This window comes from Oncorhynchus kisutch, linkage group LG7 (genome assembly GCF_002021735.2).
Source record: "Oncorhynchus kisutch isolate 150728-3 linkage group LG7, Okis_V2, whole genome shotgun sequence".
Taxonomy (NCBI): domain Eukaryota; kingdom Metazoa; phylum Chordata; class Actinopteri; order Salmoniformes; family Salmonidae; genus Oncorhynchus; species Oncorhynchus kisutch.
In genome coordinates, this window is record NC_034180.2 from 35,729,023 (window position 1) to 35,750,438 (window position 21,416).

Sequence of the window (21,416 nt, forward strand, 5' to 3'; positions counted from 1 at the left end):
CATTGTTAATATTGTAATAGGATCTGTGGAAACTCTACGGTGTACCCTTGTTAGCCCTCTAGTCTCAACTGTACTAGTTTGGCACAGAAAGGACAACTACGTAGTTTTGATCTTGACTCATTTAGTTGCTGGTGATATTTGACCTTGTCAAATGAAATGGGTTAGTTCAGAGCCTTATCACTGGGTTTTGGGTTTTACCCTCTGAGTGATCATTAATAGCATTTACCGGCCCTCTATTTTTTTCATCCATCATTGATGGAGGTGTAACTGAGGATGCCAAACTGGCTTCAAGGCTGATTAAACGTACACCTGATAATAGCTGTTATAAATGACATGGAGGGGAGCTAATGAACACTGATGAAGTCTGGATCACCTGTCAGGGAGACCCAGGTATTGTGATAAGTGAGGATAAACAGGGGCCCATAGTTTGAACATATGCTGTGATGTAGAGATGATAAACCACAGAGTAATGCAGTCACTTCTTGATTTGGACACATGGGGAAATTTGAAACCAAAAATCACTTGTTAGAATTTGGGTCAATAATTAATTTCTGGAATACACAATTATGAAAATATAATTATTGCTAACAGCTGCAACTCCTAGCTTTGGTTCCACCCTCAACCCTTAGTCTTTATCACTCTGTAATTGACCTATGCTCTCCCACTTGAGAGAGAAGGATAGCATACACACCCAGATACACACCTACTGAGACACACACAGAGGAGTATTTCATTACCATCCTCCACAGGCAGCGAGCTTGCAAGGGAGGGTGGGAGGGAGGGTGCGAGGGAGGGAGAGAGAGGGAAGGAGAGAACTAGAGAGAGAGAGACGAGCAGACAGAGATAGACAGAGCAAGCAAGTAAGATAGATAGGTAGGAGAGCTAGAGCAAGAGAAGAAGAAAAAGAGCGAGCACACAAGAAAGACAGCGAAGAGAGAGGGTGGGAGTGAGAGCACCAGAGACAGAGGGAGAGATAGAACGAGAGAGACGGCTCTGTTTCCTCAGCTGTTTTCCCGAGGCCATGGCAGGCATGGCGTCGGAGCCAGGCACCCAGTCCAGGGTGATGTTCCAGTCTGCAGACAAAACAGAGGAGCCTCCACATCGCAAACTGGGCAAGCTGACCGTCAAATACAACCGTAAGGACCTGCAGAGGAGGCTGGATATCGAGGAGTGGATCGACGATCAGCTGCACCTGCTCTTTGACTGTGAGGTAGGTCGTGCAAGGCTGCTACAGGCACAGTTAGCTAGGTCCTGTGTGGGTAGAACGCAGGGGAGGTACGGAGCAGCACAGGTGACTGAGGAGGGTTACACAACATGTGAAGCAAAAAGAGAGGGAGAGTGGAGTGTCTGAACAGAGGTGTGGCTGTGTGTGCATTGATCCAGGCTTCATTTACTGGCAGCAAATTATTTTCCCACACTGCTTTGGTGTTAAGCACAGAATATAGAGCTCTGATTGGTAGTTTTCTTGGGGGTTGTGTAACAAACTAGTGATAAGATACACATTATATTACCATCATATTAGGATGATAATACATCATATTAAATGATTGTATACCCCTTCCTGATCGCTGAATGGACATACATACAGCATTCAAGAGATAACTAAATATTATGTAACATAAATATAGTGATTGGCTGATACGATCACCCTTTTCCTTATTAATGAACAAGACACAGACAGTACTATTGTGGCAGCAGCCTCTGTCCTCAGAAGATGAGCATCAACCCCTCTGTGACATGGGTTCAGACAGGGAGGCAAATCTCTGTTGCCTCTGGACAGTTTGCTATCAGAACACATCTAAGAACACATCTAAGAACTTGAGGTTTACAGCCTAGATCTCGACAGGGAGGCCGCCTATATAACTACTTAAGGCCAGGACTGCACACCACAAACGGAGACACTGTGCATTTGCATAATTGATTTAATAGATTATGACTGGGACCCTTGTGTGGAGATCGTAGGACCCCCGTGTCATAACTGCACTGCTATTCAGAGGCTGCAACAATTTGCTGGGAATGCCATGGCAACAGAAGTCTGGCTCCCACATGAAGAGGGATGGCACAGCGGAGTCAGAGGGATGTCTTCAGGAGCATGGGCGTCCACCTAATGATGGAGATCATATGACAGCACAGCAGTGGTAGAAAAAGTACTAAATCGTCATACTTGAGTAAAAGTAAAGATACCTTTAATAGAAAATGAGTCAAGTAAAAGTGAAAATCACCTGGTAAAATACAACTTGAGTATCTGGTTTTAAATGTGCTTAAGTACATACACATCACAGACAAACTGAATTGGTCCACCCACACAGACAGCATTGTGAAGAAGGCGCAGCAGCGCCTCTTCAACCTCAGGAGGCTGAAGAAATTTGGCTTGTCACCAAAAGCACTCACAAACTTCTACAGATGCACAATCGAGAGCATCCTGTCGGGCTGTATCACCGCCTGGTACGGCAACTGCTCCGCCCACAACCGTAAGGCTCTCCAGAGGGTAGTGAGGTCTGCACAACGCATCACCGGGGGCAAACTACCTGCCCTCCAGGACACCTACACCACCCGATGTTACAGGAAGGCTATAAAGATCATCAAGGACAACAACCACCCGAGCCACTGCCTGTTCCCCCCGCTATCATCCAGAAGGCGAGGTCAGTACAGGTGCATCAAAGCTGGGACCGAGAGACTGAAAAACAGCTTCTATCTCACGGCCATCAGACTGTTAAACAGCCACCACTAACATTGAGTGGCTGCTGCCAACACACTGACTCAACTCCAACCACTTTAATAATGGGAATTGATGGGAAATGATGTAAAATATATCACTAGCCACTTTAAACAATGCTACCTAATATAATGTTTACATACCCTACATTATTTATCTCATATGTATACGTATATACTGTACTCTATATCATCTACTGCATCCTTATGTAATACATGTATCACTAGCCACTTTAACTATGCCACTTTGTTTACATACTCATCCCATATGTATATACTGTACTCGATACCATCTACTGCATCTTGCCTATGCCGCTCTGTACCATCACTCATTCATATATCTTTATGTACATATTCTTTATCCCCTTACACTTGTGTGTATAAGACATTAGTTTTGGAATTGTTAGTTAGATTACTTGTTGGTTATTACTGCATTGTCGGAACTAGAAGCACAAGCATTTCGCTACACTCGCATTAACATCTGCTAACCATGTGTATGTGACAAATAAAATTGGATTTGATTTGATTTGGTAGAAAAAGTTATTTAAAAAAAGTTAGCAATTGTCATACATTAAATTCCGGATATTAAAGGCCCAGTGCATTCAAAAGGTGATATTCATGTGTCTTAGAAATATTTACAGAATGAAGTTGGAATAATATTGTGAAATTGTGAAAATTATGACAATGCCCTTTTTGTGTAAGAGCTGTTTCAAGAGACCACCTGAAATGTCAACCTATTTTGGTGGGACTTCACCAGGTGGTAAATTAGTTTTAAACCTCTCTGCCAATGACAGGTAGTTTTCAGTTATCCCCTCCCCACTCAGACCACTCTTGTTACAACTTCTAACAGTGGTGAGTGGAGGAGTCAAGCGCAGAGAGCAGGTAATTCAGTTCGTGGATATTTTATTCCATAGACTGTGGAGCCACGACATGCAAAACACCAGGGAGCATGAAACAACCCGTCCCAAAATACAACGGATTAAAACTGTCAGGAAAAATACTGATTACACTCATACACCAGATAACAGGAAAACAGGCCCGCACAAATACCCAGCGGGCCTAGTGCCCTTAAATAGCCTACAAACAAACACTAACTCACAACAGGTGTACCCAATTACCCAATAAACAGAAACAAATGGAAAGGGAATCGATGGCAGCTACGACGACCGCCGAGCGCCGCCCGAACAGGAAGAGGCACCATCTTCGGCGAGATTCGTGACAACTCTCAGACCATCCTAGCTAAATTCTGGCCTGAGAAATTACTCTTTGCTAAGAAGCTATTTTTGTTTATTTTGGAGCATTTTAATTTAAAACAATCACAGGAAGGTACCTAATTGTTGTCCAGAAATGATTTGATATTGAGATTTAAAAAATAGCTGCATTGGACCTTTAAGCCAGCCAGACAGGACAAATGTATATATTTTTAGGAACAGACAGTGGCACACTCCAACACTCAGAAATAATTTAGAAATGCAGTATTTGTGTTTAGTGAGTCCGCCCAATCAGAGGCAGCAGGGATGACAATGTGTTACATTGATAGGTGCGTGAATTTGACCATATTGCTGTCCTGCCTGAGCATTCAAAAGTCCTTTTGGGTGTCATGGAAAATGCATGGGAGTAAAAAGTACATATTTTCTTTAGGAATGTAATGGAGTAAAAGTAAAAGTTGTCAATATAAATAGTAAAGTACAGATACCTCAAACAAACGACTTAAGTTGTACTTTAAAATATTTTTACTTAAGTACTTTACACCACTGTAACAGCCTCTGTTTGAAGCTGGATTGGGGTAGGTGGGGGTGGAGGAGGGTGATGTTTCACATTTTACTGTCCTGATGGAGGAGAAACTTAGGCTGGGGCAATGAGTGACCACAGATGGTCTGAGTGCCTTCAAGCAAAACATTCTCCTCCACTGCCAAAAAATACTCTGCATATGGCGTACTGATACTTCAGGGCATGAGAGAGCATCACATGTGAGTGGTGTCCTCATGAAAGTTTTAGTTCCTGAGAATAGCTACAGTCGGGCAAAAAAGTATTTAATTAGCCACCAATTGTGCAAGTTCTCCCACTTAAAAAGATGAGAGAGGCCTGTAATTTTCATCATAGGTACACTTAAACTATGACAGACAAAATGAGAAAAAAATCCAGAAAATCACATTGTAGGATTTTTTATGAATTTATTTGCAAATTACTGGCCTACCTGTTTAAATAAAGGTGAAATAAAATAAATTAAAAAACACTGATATGGGAGGGAGAGACATTTATTACACCCAGTCTGCACAGGAGGTTGGTGGCACCTTAATTGGGGAGGACTGGCTCATGGTAATGGCTGGAGTGGAATAGGTGGAATGGTATCAAATAGATCAAACACGTGGTTTCCGTGTGTTTGATGCCATTCCATTTGTTCCGTTCCAGCCATTATTATGAGCCGTCCATTATTCCAGCCTCCACTGCCATTCTGGTGGCAGACACCCAGCGTCTCCTCCCAGTGTCTCCACCAGATCTGGCCAGTAGAGAGCCCATGCATGTGAGCTAAGCCTGGGTGATTTTAATAAAACCACTGTAATAGCGGTTGGCATTTTGTAAGGTTTGCATTACCCTTATTCCAAAATATATATATATATTTTTTTATATTTGAGAGTCTTCAAAGTAGCCAACCTTTGCCTTGATGACAGCTTATCACACTCTTGGCATTCTCTCAACCAGCTTCATGAGGAATGCTTTTCAATTAACAGGTGTTCCTTGTTCTTTGTTTCTGGCCATTTTGAGCCTGTAATCGAACCCACAAATGCTGATGCTCCATCTGACCCCCTCACCCAAATGCACCTAGTCTAAAGAAGGCCAGTTTTATTGCTTCTTTAATCAGAACAACAGTTTTCAGCTCTGCTAACATAATTGCAAATGGGTTTTCTAATGATCAATTACCCTTTTAAAATGATCAACTTGGAATAGCTAACACAATGTGCCATTGGAACACAGGAGTGAAGGTTTCTTATAATGGGCCTCTGTACGCCTATGTAGATATTCAATTTTTTACAAATCTGCCAATTCCAGCTACAATAGTAATTTACAACATTAACAATGTCTACACTATTTCTGATCAATTTTATGTTATTAATGGATAAAAAAATGCTTTTCTTTCAAAAACATGGACATTTAAGTGACCCCAAACTTTTGAACGGTAGTATAGATATATACACACACACACACATACAAAGATCCCTGAAATGCGTCATGGTATACTGTTGTGGAATCTCGATGAAGTCAGTCTTGCCAGCTATTTATAATTTTCATGCCAATGTATAGAGTTAGCATACCATTATCATAAGTATCAGTACAGCAGATGTTATGAACATATAATCAGTACAAGACTAATGTTATTAGGTTTAACTGTTTGAGTTCCAGACTGCACCAATTCGTCTTGGGGAATCCCGGAGAGAGAAGGCCCTTCATGACAGAGGGATGGGATCCCTGCATGATTGATGAGATAAGACAGTAGCAGTAACAGTACCTCGACAGTACTCCTTTGTTATTGTAGTTGTCTGGTAGATACAGTCTTTGTATTTCAATTGTAGCACAGCCCTATATGGATAAAACATTATGACTAGGGCCAGCAAGGTTTCCTGGGCAGGTCATCAGTCAGAAAAAAAACCTCATGGCCCTAAGTATGTCTTAACGCTGAGGAGTTAAGGAGCTATTGTTTTCACGTCAGATTTCAGTGGTGTCTTGACAAACTCCAGTCTGAGGTGGATTAGTTGTTTGGTAGACACCACCCATTGCTGTGGCCAGGGGAGACATGGTTGGTTCATGAGCCTTGGTTAATGGCATTAATTTCACATGAAGTCAGGGGAAGTTAAGTTTAGCTGTGGTTGGGTACTCTGACTCTTCCGTGAAGAAGCATTTACTGTCAGCCCCCTGTGTAACGTGTGCGTGTTGATGGCAGGGAAGTCAGGCGCAGGAGAATCGAACTTGGTATAAACGGAGTTGTTTAATAAATGTTTCACAAAACCATAAAAGTGGGCACAATACCCATCATGCACCAACACAAACAATCTCCGACAAGGACATGAGGGGAAACAGGGTTAAATACACAACATGTAATTGATGGGATTGGAACCAGGTGTGAAAGACAAGACAAAACCAATGGAAAATAAAAATGGATCAGTGATGGCTAGAAGGTCGGAAACGTCGACCGCCGAACACCGCCAGAACAAGGAGGGACCGACTTGACATGACACCCTATGTCAATAGCTGAGTTATTTAGGGACATCTAATGTATACAAGTAGCCAGCTGGTTGGGTCTGAGTGGCAGTGGCACTGAACCATATCGCTGACTTCATACCTTTAAAAAATATATATCTTTTTTAAACTTTGTTTATTGGATTTTCAACAAAATTGCACTTGTGTCACGGCCGTCATATGGAGACCAAGGCGCAGCATGGTAAGCGAACATAACTCTTTAATAAAAGAGAGAACACTGAACAGATCTAAACAAAATGAACCGTGAAGCAATATGGCTAGTGCCGACCTGAACCTGAACCTATATGGGAGGGTCTGGGTGGGCATCTGACCTTGGTGGCGGCTTCGGTTCTGGACTCCGCCCCCCTTCTTTACACTGAGTCCGCTCTTGTAGCACTGGCCCGTGGATCATTGCCGTAGGCCCCGGGCTGGGGACACTCCCTGCATGGATCGTCGCCAGAGACCCCGGGCTGGGGACCGTCGCCGGACGCTCTGGACTGTGACCCGTCGCCGGACGCTCTGGACTGTGACCCGTCGCTCTGGACTGTGACCCGTCACCGGATGCTCTGGACTGTGACCCGTCGCCGGACGCTCTGGACTGTGACCCGTCGCTCTGGACTGTGACCCGTCGCCGGACGCTCTGGACTGTGACCCGTCGCCGGACGCTCTGGACTGTGACCCGTCGCCGGACGCTCTGGACTGTGACCCGTCGCCGGACGCTCTGGACTACCGAGACACACTGTAGGCCTGGTGCCGGAACTGGTGGTTCCGGGCTGAGGACACGCACCTCAGGGCGAGTGTGGAGAGGAGGAACAGGACGTACTGGACTGTGAAGGCGTACTGGAGGTCTGGAGTGTAGAGCTGACACAACCCGTCCTGGCTGGATGTTTATTTTCACCCTGTAAATGCATAACACGGTGCCTGACAAGTAACACGCTCCCCACAGTAAGCACGAGGAGTTGGCTCAGGTCGCCGACCTGACTCATGCAATCTCCACGTGTGCCTCTTCCACAAAATCTTGGCTGCCTCTCGGGCTTCCGTGCCAGCCGTGTACCTTCATATTGACGCCGTTCCTCCTGCGCTATCTCCACCTGCTTCCATGGCAGGGTTTTGTCCCCTGCCATTACCTCCTCCCAGGTCCAGGATGTCCTCCACTCCGCTTTCTCCCGGGTCCAAGATGTCCACTCCTTTTTAGCACGCTGCTTGGTCCTTTTTTGGTGGGTTGTTCTGTCATGGTCATCATAAAGAGGAGACCAAGGCGCAGCGTGGTAAGCGAACATAACTCTTTAATAAAAGAGAGACCACTGAACAAAACGAACCGTGAAGCAATATGGCTAGTGCAGAACAGGCAACTAAACATAGAACAACCCACAAAATTACCAAGGAATATGGCTACCTAAATATGGTTCCCAATCAGAGACAACGATAAACAGCTGCCTCTGATAGAGAACCAATCTAGGCAACCATAGACATATAAACACCTAGACATTCAAAACCCCTAGACAATACAAAAACTAAACAAACCACCCTTGTCACACCCTGATCTAACCAAATAATAAAGAAAACTAAGATAACTAAGGTCAGGGCGTGACAACTTTTAAGTTATTTGGTAGTAATATAAAACAACAAATCAAAGACAACAATACAGCAAAGCAAAGAGTGAGACAGAAATATAACAACACAAAAAACTAAGACAAAAAAATATTTATTTTGATACAGCTGTTACAGGTCAACTAGCACAGATAATACAGTCCTCCTTAACATCCGAGATACCGTATATACACATACTAGGCCTCTTACATCACCGATTTATAAATATAAATATACATCACTCTGGAACTGCAGGGAAATGTAGTCATTTAACATATGAAAAAAAGGGAGCCCACATTGCATAGAATTTGTCTATAGACCCATTTTTATTTCACCTTTATTTAGCTAGGCAAGTCAGTTAAGAACAAATTCTTATTTTCAATGACGGCCTTTTGGTGGGTTGTTCTGTAATGGTCGTCATAAAGAGGAGACCAAGGCGCAGCGTGGTAAGCGAACATAACTCTTTAATAAAAGAGAGAACACTGAACAAAATGAACCTGTTCAGGGGCAGAACGACAGATTTGTACCTTGTCAGCTCGGGAATTTGAAATTGCAACCTTCCGGTTACTAGTCCGACACTCTAACCACTAGGCTACCCTGCCGCCCCATTGAGGGTGTGTTACATTTTTTCCAACTTTATGCAATTCAAAACGGATTTAATCCAAACCGCATGAGAATACAGAGGATTTCCATCTAAGTAAAATGAATCGTCTCGTTAACAAAGTGACAAAGGCAATTACATCCTTATTCATTTTGGTCAGTTGTAATGTGGGTAAGGAAACCACAAAAAATGCAATAAAAGGGTTTGGTTCGTTCTGTGTGCCGCTTAATTCTGAAAGTGTGTTAAAGATGTCTTTCCAGAAACCAACAAGAGATAGGCAACACCAAAACATGTGTACATGATTAGCAGGAGACGGGTTACGTCGTACACAATTAGGGTTCACATCCTTGTAAATTTAGGATAATCTTGCTTTGGTCCAGTGAGCCCTATGAATGAGTTTGCATTGAATAAGACCGTGCCGAGCACAAATAGAAGAGGTATGTACCCTTTTGAGTGCCCCTTCCCATAGTTCATCTGATATTTCCTCACCCAGTTCCTCCTCCCATGAGTATTTAATATTGTTTAATGAGGTGGCTTGTTGTGAGCAAATTTTACTGTAGATTATTGACAAGGTGCCTTTCAGAGTAGGAAGTGGGATAAGAAATGTGTCAAACTGTGTTTCACCAGGAAGTGTGGGGAATCGGGGATCTTTGCTTTGGACCTAACTCCGGACTTGTAAGAACCTAAAGAAATTATGTCTGGGGAGACCACATTTAGCTGATAATTGTTCAAACGTACTAAATGTATTGTTATATAAAGATCCCTAAATATTTTAATACAGAGACTAGACCATGTTGTGAAAGCACCATCAACCATAGATGGGGGGAAAGCTGGGTTTGTGGCTACCGGAGTGAAATAAGAGGTTGTCTGAAACCCAAAGTGGCGCCGAAATTGATTCCAGATCTTCAATGTTGTTTTGACACATGTATTTTCGGTGAAGGAGGAGTAAGGGCCTGTAACGGAGGAGTGAGGGAAGACAATGATGCCGGTATAAATGAGGCGGCCTCCATCTCTAGCCAAATTGGGGGTGGGGGTATCTCTCTGCTCTGCAACCAGTACTGAATGATCCTAAGGTTAATAGATAATAATAGAATCAATAATAGAATCTAAAACCCGGTAGCGCTAGACCGCCATCTGGTTTGGGCCTCTGCAAAAGCTGTTTTCGTAAAAGCTTTTTGTCCCATATAAAAGGAGGAATTAGGCCGTCAATCTTTTTGAAAAGCATTTTGGGAAGAAAAATAGGTAGGCACTTATAGAGATAAAAGAATTTAGGGAGAGTATTCATTTTAATATAATTTATTATTGCGACTAAGGAGAGGTGTAGCAAAGACCAGCGTTCCAAATTGCTCTTAGTACGGGTTAAAAGAGGAGCAAAGTTGGCCGGATAAAGGTTTTCAAATCTGATTGTGAAGTGCAGCCCGATATAAATAAAACTACTGTGAGCAATTTTAAATAGGAGGTTATGTAAAGGGACATTTTTGGCGGCTACATTGTGCTGCATCAATTCGCTTTTACTGAGATTCAGTTTATACCCTGATAAGTGACCGAAGGATGTGAAAGTGGCAAGGGCAGCAAGAACAGAAACATGACTGTCGGATGTGTATAATAGTAAATAATCTGCATATAAAGAGTTTGTGTTCGTGTCAGTATCTGACTATACCTTTGATGAGGGGGTTGGAGCAAAGTGCTACTGCAAGGGGTTTTATGGCGAGGGCAAACAGTAAGGGACATAAATGGCAACCCTGGCGTGTCGATCGTTGCAAAGGGAAGCAATCTGATTGAGAGTTATTAGTCCTGACAGAGGCTTGAGGGGATGAGTACAGAGGTCTTATCCAAGTAATGAATTTGGAGCCAAAGCCAAATTTATTTAAGGTGCAAAAAATGTATTTCCATTAGAGGTCGACCAATTGTGATTTTTCAACGCTTTTAACATGAGTCTTCAATATTCCCAGGTAAGAAGTTTTAGGTTGTAGTTATTATAGGAATTATAGGACTATTTCTCTCTATATGATTTGTATTTCATACAACCCGCTAACTAGCTAGCCATTTCACATCGGTTACACCAGCCTAATCTTAGGAGTTGATAGGCTTGAAGTCATAAACAGCGCAATGCTTGAAGCATTGCGAAGAGCTGCTGGTAAAACGCATGAAAGTGCTGTTTGAATGAATGCTTACGAGCCTACTGGTGCCTACCATCGCTCAGTCAGACTGCTCTATCAAATCATAGACTTAATTATAACATAATAACACACAGAAATACTAGCCTTAGGTCATTAATATGGTCGAATCCGGAAACTATCATTTCGATAACAAAACCTTTATTATTTCAGTGAAATACGGAACCGTTCCGTATTTTATCTAACGGATGGCATCCCTAAGTCTAAATATTGCTTTTACAGTGCACAACCTCCAATGTTATGTCATAATTACGTAAAATTGTGGCAAATTAGTTTGCAATGAGCCAGGCGGCCCAAACTGTTGCATATGCCCTGTCTCTGCATGCAATGAACGCAAGAGAAGTGACATAATTTCACCTGGTTAATATTGCCAGCTAACCTCTTCTTTTATCTGAATATGCAGGTTTAAAAATATATACTTCTGTGTATAGATTTTAAGATAGGCATTGATGTTTATGGTTAGGTACACGTTGGAGCAACGACAGTCCTTTTTCGCGAATGTGCACCGCATCGATTATGTACAACACAGGACACGCTAGATAAACTAGTAATATCATCAACCATGTGTAGTTATAACTAGTGATTATGATTGATTGATTGTTTTTTATAAGATAAGTTTAATGCTAGCTAGCAACTTACCTTGGCTTCTTACTGCATTCGCATAAGGCAGGCTCCTCGTGAGGCAGGTGGTTAGAGCGTTGGACTAGTTAACCATAAGGTTGCAAGATTGAATCCCTGAGCTGACAAGGTAAAAATCTGTCGTTCTGCCCCTGAACAAGGCAGTTAACCCACCGTTCCTAGGCCGTCATTGAAAATAAGAATGTGTTCTTAACTGACATGCCTCCTTAGATAAAGTTGTAAAAGAAAAATAAAAAAAAAGGCAAAATCGGCGTCCAAAAATACCCATTTCCGATTGTTATGAAAACTTGAAATTGGCCCCAATTAATTGGCCATTCCAATTATTCGGTCGACCTCTAATTTCCATTCCACCCGGTCGAAGGCTTTCTCTGCATCCAGGGATATAATGGCTTCAGAGGCATTGGTGACAGAGGGATTATATATAATATTAAATAATCATCGAAGATTGAAGAATGAGTGTCTATTTTTAATAAATCATGTATGACACAGAGAGATAATTGATGGGAGGACTGTTTCCAGACTCGTTGCCAGAAGTTGGCTAGAATTTTGTAGTCGACATTTATCAGGCTAATTGGATTGTATGAGACACAGTCAAGAGGGTCATTGTTTTTATAAAGAAAAGACAAATGGTTGCCTGAGTGAGAGAGTCTGTGGGAGAGCAGCATTTACAAATGCTTCATTGTACATTTCAATTAGAATAGGGGCTATTTTGGAGAGAAGCTTTTTTATAAAACTCTGCTGAGTAGCCGTCAGGCCCTGAGCTTCTCCCGGATTGAAGGGATTTGACAGCTTTAGACAATTCTTCAACAGGATCTAATGATATCCCAGACGATTTACGAATTTTAGGAATCTGGTGTGATGATAGTTGGCGTAACTTGTGAGCTAATAATTTACTGGCTTTATCTCCTTGCTCGTAGTGCTCCTAGACTTGACAAGCAGTTCAGTAACCTGGTCTATTAAAAATGTGTCAAATTCTGCTTGCAAAGTTAAACGCTCCTTATAAATATCTGGAGATGGTGAAACGACTTAAATGTCATCTAATTGGGCAATACAGCGTTTTTGTTCTCATGTGCGGTGCAGGAAATAATTTCACCTCTGATATAGAGTAAGCTTTCAAAGTTTCCAAGAGAGTAGACACAGAGATGTTTTGGGTTCTATTTGTACTTATGAAAAAGTAAATTTGACCCAAAACAAAATTGACAGTGTTCATTACTGAGCAGTTGAGTATTTAGCCGTCAAGGCGGCCGCAGGTTGTCAACAGTTTGAAAGACCACTTCCATAGTAACAGGGGCGTGGTCAGATACATTGGATTATATGAACATGAAGACATGGAATGGATAAGTCTGTCATCTACAAGGAAGTCGTCCATGCACGTAAAAGTGTGGTGAACCGATGAGATAAAAGAGTATGCTTTTCCAAATGGATTAAACATTCTCAGAGGGTCTGAAACTCTTGCATACTCCGTTTTTGGCCAGGTAGATGACATTACAAACTTACATTTCTCAGACTTGATCTGAATTGTTTAGAGGTCTCTTCAGACGCCTGACCAAACAGAAATATATACAATTTTGCAAGGTTAAATATATACATTTGGTCACTAACTCAGGAACGATAGGGAAACGCGTTCTACATCCCCGACTTCACACTTTTTAGGAAAATAGTTGCTATTCTTATAGGTGTGACAAAACACTCATTCAAGAGTAGGGAAAAAGATACTTAAACACACTTCAAATGAACATTGTCCTTTACTCTTTATAAATATAATTCAGAGAGCAGTTGAGTCATTATTCATTTACAAATGTAAGTCAATAAGGCTTGAATTTCAATGTATACAGTACTAAATGCTTGATGCCTCTTTAACTCATTACAGCCTCTGCACAATGCAGATGACCTCAGATTATCAATATGCGTATGACTTGTGTTTTGGTATATTTTGATTGGTTGGCAGCATTTTGATTGGTTCCTGGGAAAGGTTTCCTTTAGATCTCAGAGTATTATCAACTAATAACACTGATTGGTTTAGGTAACCTAGTTCTGTCCAATAACGATACGAACATTGGTTTGTGATGTGGTCATAGTGTTTCTGGGATACAAGCAAAGTGGAAAATGTAGCTTGAATGAGTACTAATGGACTATGATGTGATTACTGTTGTCAATGTTTACTTTATATGGTAATGAATCCTCAATTCCACACATTTTTTCATGAACAACGTTGCTGTCAACATTAATTTTATTGTCAGACTAGCTTTACTAATTTACTAAATTCAAAAGCGCTGTCGAGACATTTTCAGTCCCAGCTCCAGATAAAACATTTCTTTGACTATAAAAAATTACTCAAACGAAAAGCATCAACCACACACAATATAAAACATTAAAGAACTACTAGAAGGGTTGCAAAGGCATTCTCCTGACAATAACAAATTCATAATTCTTCCTTCCCCCTGACATTGTTGCACTCATTGATATTCTGTTGTACTGTTCATCTCCCTGCAGTCTCAATGGAGTCAGACAGGGGGAGGATCACTGCATCAGTGGTTTGCTGGCCCAGCACGGCACGGCCCTGCTTTCGTTGAATAATGCCAGTCTGCAGCAGAATCACAAACAGTCAGACCTGGCAGCATTTATCAATTAGAGGGACACACAGGGGACCCTGGTCTCTTCCACCACTCAGCAATAGCCTCATTGATGAGCTCTCTCCTCATCTAGAAATCTGCCATCCTCAACAGACCTGGCTTTAAAACCCCCAACTGGAAAATTATAAAGGGCCCCCACACTATACCTGCTGACTCCAGATATTTTCTTGCTCAGCCATCTATGGCCTGAAGTGAGCCATCATCATTTCCTCTCAGTAAATGGTCTTCAAAGGGGAGATATCAGCCAGAATATAGATGGATTACCGTTACATTAGTATTTGTTTTAGTTATTTTGGTCTGGGAGTGGATTTGCAATGTTTCTCGAAGTTGGCAGACACTCATGTACAGTATATATTGGGTATGTAATTTGCATTGCTAGGATATTACTGAATTACTTTGGAATCTGTTAACACAGCCTACTGAGTTAATAAAATAATTATATTTCCAGCGTCAAATTACATTAATCTAAGACAAATCAAGAAATCTGTAATTAATGTAGATGTTTTTGCAGAGGAGATCATAGTCGTGCAATCTTACATCTAGCTAAGGTGTTTGTGCAGTATTTCTCAAGTAAAATAATATGCATGAAAAACTAATCAGTGCACTGCATAGTCTATCCTCTCGAGTCAGGAAAGTCTGGCTGTGCACTCAGGACTGATTTCGAAAAACAATAACATGTCTACAACTTCATAAAATTGCAAGCAGTCAAACTATCTTAAATAAAGCAGAAGGTGCTCACTGTTTATCAGGGGCGGCATATAGCCTAGTGGTTAGAGCGTTGGGCCAGTAACCGAAAGGTTGCTAGATTGAATCCCTGAGCTGACAAGATAAAAAAAATCTGTTATTCTGCCCCTGATCAAGGCAGTTAACCCACTGTTCCCAGGCCGTCATTGTAAATAAGAATTTGTTCTTAACTGACTTGCCTAGTTAAATAAAAGGTTAAATTAAAATTAAATTATCAGCAGGGTTGGTTAGTTTACTTTCTAAATGTAATCAGTTACGAGATACCTGTCCAAAATTGTAATCAGTGACATAATTTTGGATTACCCAAACTCAGTAACGTTATCTGATTACATTAAGTTACTTTTAGATTACTTTCCCCTGAAGAGGCATTAGAAGAAGACAAAAATGTATGTTACCAATTGAACGACATCTATTGCAGGATAAATCAATGTTAAAGATTACATACTGTAGCTGGCAAAATATGGATGTTAAATTTGCTTTATGGGTTGGTTATGTAGGCTTCTTTTAACCCATCACTTTCTACTACATTTAATAAGAATGTACGATAAATACGATAAAATTATATTTTTACGTTAAAAACCAAAGTCTATCAGAATTCCAGTCATTCCAATAAATGTTATGGCCCTTGATCTTCAAGAATAGGACTTGGAAATATACAAGTATAGATCATCCAAATTGTTTTACCTGAGCATAACTCCAAAACTAAGGACTTATTTACCAGGCCTACTCTGCTGATTATGATTTTGTTGTCATGGAGGACTGACTGGGCTCATGGAATGGCGTGCTTTGAGCATTACTGAAAAGTGCTATTTACATGTGAAAAGGGAATGCCATATGCTGCATTTGCTATAGGCCTATTGTTTACCTTTTTGTTGGTGACACTTTGATATCTTGAAAATGTGCAGCTGTTTAAAGGGCAAAGCCACATATGAAACAATAACAAAACGGTCGCCACGCCTCCGTTTTGCTAAAAAGCTGAGGGATGATACTCGATAAATGTAACCACGCTCATATTAATAGACAGAACTATGGATGCAAGGACTGCCCATCCATGATCAAAAGTATTGTTTTAAACATGGTATGAGGCTATACCGTGTTTGTTTACATTTACAATGTTTACAGACATTGGGGGAAAACAAGCTTATATGTTGGGTTCTCATGGAGTGTGACAGTTTAACTAAGCTCATGAGGCATTTATAAGTTATATTCTAAAGAATCAATGTATATATACAGTACCAGTCAAAAGTTTGAATACACCTACCGGTACTCATTCCAGGGTTTTTCTTTATTTTTTTACTATTTTCTACATTGTAGAATAGTGAAGACATCAAAACTATGAAATAACACATATGGAATCACGTCGTAATCAAAAACATGTAAAACAAATCAAAATATATTTCATGTTTTAGATTCTTCAAAGTAGCCACCCTTTGCCTTGATGACAGTTTGCAATGTGATGCAGTGTCTTAGACTGCTGCGCCACTCAGAAAGTTTCATCCACAAAGATTTTCATGCTTATTAATTGCCTTGCGCAAAGTATGAAAATTCTAAAATACTACACAGGACTCTTAAATCATTTAAATGTGAATAGATTTTTTTATCACAGAAACAATGAGGAGAATATGGAAAAAATAATGAAATAATGAAATGTTAATTATATAAAGCAGCCCGTGTAATCATCTGCCAGAGAGTAGCCCCAATCGGCCCGAGCCCCAAGTAATATATTCAGGCCAGATAACTCTCACCGGAATCGGTCCGATCCCCAAGTACAGTAATATATACATTTGGGCCAGGTAACTCTCACTGGAATCGGCCCGAGCCCCAAGTAATACATTTGGGCCAGATAACTCACACCGGAATCGGCCCGAGCTCAATCCCCGCATCCTAGCCATAAGTAATACTGCTGAAGGTGTCCCAGACTCTGACTCTCAGGCGAGTGGCCCGACTCTCCGCCGGAATCGGCCCAGATCCACTGTGCTAGCTGGGTAGCGTCTCCTGTGGCGGGCCAGACACATGCACACTGACACGGTCACCAGGTGTACGGTGTTTCCTCTGACATAAAAATTTTTGGGGGGTGAATGGGTATAATATTTATGTATAAATGTATAATAGTATTATTTATAATGACTAAATCGAGTAATTTTGTATACATTTATTTAAATTTGCATCGGGCCGCTTCTGGGGGGATTCTGGTAGATGCCGGCAAAGTCGGCTGAATTCCAGTAGACTGAAAGGACCCGATGTACTTGGGCCGATTCTGGGCAGTCATTCATTTTTCTTTCCAGGCCGAGTCCGACATTTCAATCAGTTCCGCTCCCCCGGAAGAGGGCTGCTTCTGGGCCGATTCCTCATTGCTAGCTGGGATCCCCAACCCTGTTCATCAGTGCCCAAAATCACTTGCTAGCTAGCTAGATTCCAACTTTGTGTAAAACATTTTTTTCATTTGCTAAAAACAGTTACAGAGTTTAATGGCTGTGATACGAGAAAGCTGAGGATGGATCAACAACATTGTAGTTACTCCACAATACTAAACGAAGGAAGCCTGTACAGAATAAAAAATATTCCAAAAACATTTATCCTATTTGCAGCAAAGCACTAAAGCAATGCTGCAAAGAATGGGGCAAAGCAATTAACTTTTTGTCCTGAATATAACGTGTTATGTTTGGGGCAAATCCAATACCTTACTGAGTACCACTCTCCATATTTTCAAGCATAGTGGTGGCTGCATCATGTTATGAGTATGAATAAGAACTGGGGAGTTTTTCAGGATAAAAAAGAAACAGAAAGGAGCTAAGCACAGGCAAAATCCTAGAGGAAAACCTGGTTCAGTCTGCTTTCCACCACACATTTCACCTTTCAGCAGGACAATAACCTAAAACACAAGGCCAAATCTACACTGGAGTTGTTTTTTTGTGTGTTTTTTTACCTTTATTTAACTTGTTTACCAAGAATGTTCCCGAGTGGCCAAGTTACAGTTTCAACTTAAATCTACTTGAAAGTCTATGACAAGACCTGATCAACAACCAATTTGACAGAGCTTGAATTATTTTGAAAATAGTAATTGGAAAATGCTGCACTATCCAGGTGTGGAAAGCTCTTAAAGCCCAGAAAGACTCACAGCTATAATCACTGCCAAAGGTGCTTCTACAAAGTATTGACTCTGGGGTGTGAATAAGTTATTTCTGTTTTTCTTTTTCAATACATTTGCAAACATTTCTAAAAACATGTTTTCACTTTGTCATTATGGGGTATTGTGTGTAGATGGGTGAGAGAAAACATATATTTAATCCATTTTGAATTCAGGCTGAAACACAACAAAATGTGGAATAAGTCAAGGGGTATGAGTACTTTCTGAAGGCACATTAGGCCTAGAGACTAATATGCGCAGGACATTTGCCATATAAAGGAATGAGCCCACTATAAGGAAGCTGAAACTCTTGCAATGTTATATCATAAACATTTAAACCGGAGTGATTCTTACTTTATTGGTTAAGCAAAATGCCAGCTGGGTAAATCATCCATGAAATTAGATGGCGGTTGCCTATCCTTCGCCCCTGGTCTCTCGTTCTTGCCTGAATGCTTCTATCATCAATCTCATCATTGTTAGTAATATAATTATTGTTATTTTTATACCACTATGTAATGCCAATATAATAACATCCACAACTAAGTTGTAGTCAGAATACATAAGTTAGAATACATTGACGACCTTTTAATGTGGAAAAATTACAATTTGACGTCATCTTAGGTTACACGTAAATTATTGTTGTAGTGGTACATCATGCATGGCTTTTAAACGTGGTACTTGGAGACTCATTCTCTTTGGTACCGTTAAGAATGAAATATGTTAAACTGGTTTGTAAACACTGTGGGTTGGCAGAGAGCCCCAGACATCTATGTCTGCATGGCTGGTAAAAAAAACAATGTTCCAGTGTCTGTCTGTGGTGGTATGGATGTGTGTATGGGGCTCCAAAGAGGTCCATTGTCTCTGACCACTTTTTTCTGTCCCTCCCTCCCTCCTTCCGTCCGTCTGTCCGTCTGTCTGTCCGTCCGTCTGTCTGTCTGTCTGTCCGTCCGTCCGTCCATCCGTCCGTCCAGGAGGAGGAGATGCCAGAGTTAGAGATTGACATAGATGAGCTGCTGGAGCTGTCAGACGTGGAGCAGAGATCCAGACTGCAGGTTAGTACACTACAGACAGGTTGCCCCTGGGAGGAGTTCAGCTCAGGCACCAACACAGTGTTGTCAGTTGGCCCTGCCCATCATTTGCTCCAGAACACAGAGACATCCAATCTGACAATCTTGAGCCGTATAAAACAATCTCATTAAAAAGAAAAACATAGACAGGGAAAACATACTGTAGACATTTTCCAGTCAAGAGGCCATTTTGTGGGTCACAGTATGAGCCAATACTTACACTTCAGCCATGCCCTTGTTTATACTTGCCCTTGTTTATACATAAACCCAGGAATATTCAACAAAGTAGGGTAATTGCTTTACAAGCACTTGACCCCAGTTGGTGTGCTTGCACAATATTTGATGTGAAAGAGCAATGTCCACATCAGTTACTGAGGCCTTGTTTGTTTCTGACCATTTACAGGAGTTACTGCAGGAATGTGGCAAGCCTAAAGAGGTGAGACACAACAAGCAATCGTTATAGCCTTGGTCATGTACTCGAAAACGAAACAAAAGTCTGCTAAGTGTTTGTTCTCTACAAAGAAATAGTTGCAATTCAATGGTTCACTGCTCCTACACAGACTCAGAAAGAGTTTTACAGTCAACTGTTTAAACAGGTAGCGTTATCTAGTTTTTTCTTCTTCCCTCTCAGGACTTTATTAATGGGCTGCTTTATCGGATTAAGGGCCTACGCAAAATGTCAGGACCCCTAAAGAAATAATGAGAGGTCAAATCAAGAATCAAGACAATGTAAAGCTCCCTCGCCATTACCTTGTATTCCGGATGTCTGTCTGTGCAGTTACATGTTAATGGGACCTTCTCTCTGCACACGTGGGTCAATGTTGGTCTGTAAAGAGAACAGTGGGTTTTGATTAGTGTTTTATATTACTTTGTTTTTGGACCGTTTTAACATTTTGATTCCCCTCAATACAAATAATGCACCAGTAATTAAATGTATTGTCTATTACCCACGTGGAAAGTTTTCGTGTAAGACTGTATATTTTGGTTGCCTATTTATGTACATATATTTTTGTTCTGTTAACAGTGTTGTCTGTCAATAAAACTTAACATTTTCAAGACAAGGCTTTGGATGTCTATCTATTGTATATGGCTGCCTTGTCATTTTGTAGAAGGATAAAGCTAGTCAGTGTATAATAAACATCAAAACAGCATTGTTCTAAAAGCTACACGCTTCACATTGAAAACTCTATAAGAGCCGAGAGGAAGAGATTGAATAGTCAATGGCAGCAGAAGTAGGGCAACGGGAATGGCAGCCCCCACAGCCCAAAAGGCAGTTTTGCTACACAATGGTACTGCCAACCTTTCCAATACTGTTTTCACCCTTCAAAATATAATTCCACTCAACACCAGTGGATAAATCAGCATTATTGAGGGGCAATGTTACGTTTTAAACACTCTAAAATCGCTCTAACAATTCAAATGTTTGCACCTTGTTTCTGCATGTTTGCAACACACCGATGTTTCTACACATATTACACATAATTCATGTTTTTTGGTTAAATTACATCACTCTCCCTCCTACGCTTATGAAGTCATACATATTCTCATTCTCACTATGAGTCTGAAATTCCTTTTTTTGTGATCAGAGGTAGTATCTAATTGAAACATATGACTTGACTGAAAATGACAGCATGTCAGCAGCACAGGCAACAACTATAGCATAGATGTGGTCCATTATCTCTATCTGCATCCATTATGACTGTCCATTTCCTTCCTGTGGTCACTGTGTGGGATAACCAAGGTAGGCAAACACAGAGAGGGCCTTTATCTGGGCCTTAATGGACTAAATCCCTGGAGGTGAGCTTCATTATGGCTCTCCAGAGTGAGCCAGACAGTAATTCACCCTGATAAAACTGCACTCTGCCCCTCTCTCTGTCTGTCATACAC

At 41.1% G+C, this 21,416-nt stretch overlaps 1 protein-coding gene across 1 annotated transcript; it reads left to right on the forward strand.

Moving 5' to 3' along the window:
* The first annotated feature begins 668 nt into the window (after nucleotides 1-668).
* Nucleotides 669-20,590, forward strand: ppp1r14d (protein phosphatase 1 regulatory inhibitor subunit 14D). Its single transcript, XM_020487162.2, has 4 exons — nucleotides 669-1,210; nucleotides 19,434-19,514; nucleotides 19,933-19,965; nucleotides 20,161-20,590. The coding sequence occupies exons 1-4, from the start codon at nucleotides 1,022-1,024 to the stop codon at nucleotides 20,227-20,229; spliced, it is 372 nt and encodes a 123-aa protein (XP_020342751.1). The 5' UTR covers nucleotides 669-1,021; the 3' UTR covers nucleotides 20,230-20,590.
* Nucleotides 20,591-21,416: the final 826 nt, after the last annotated feature.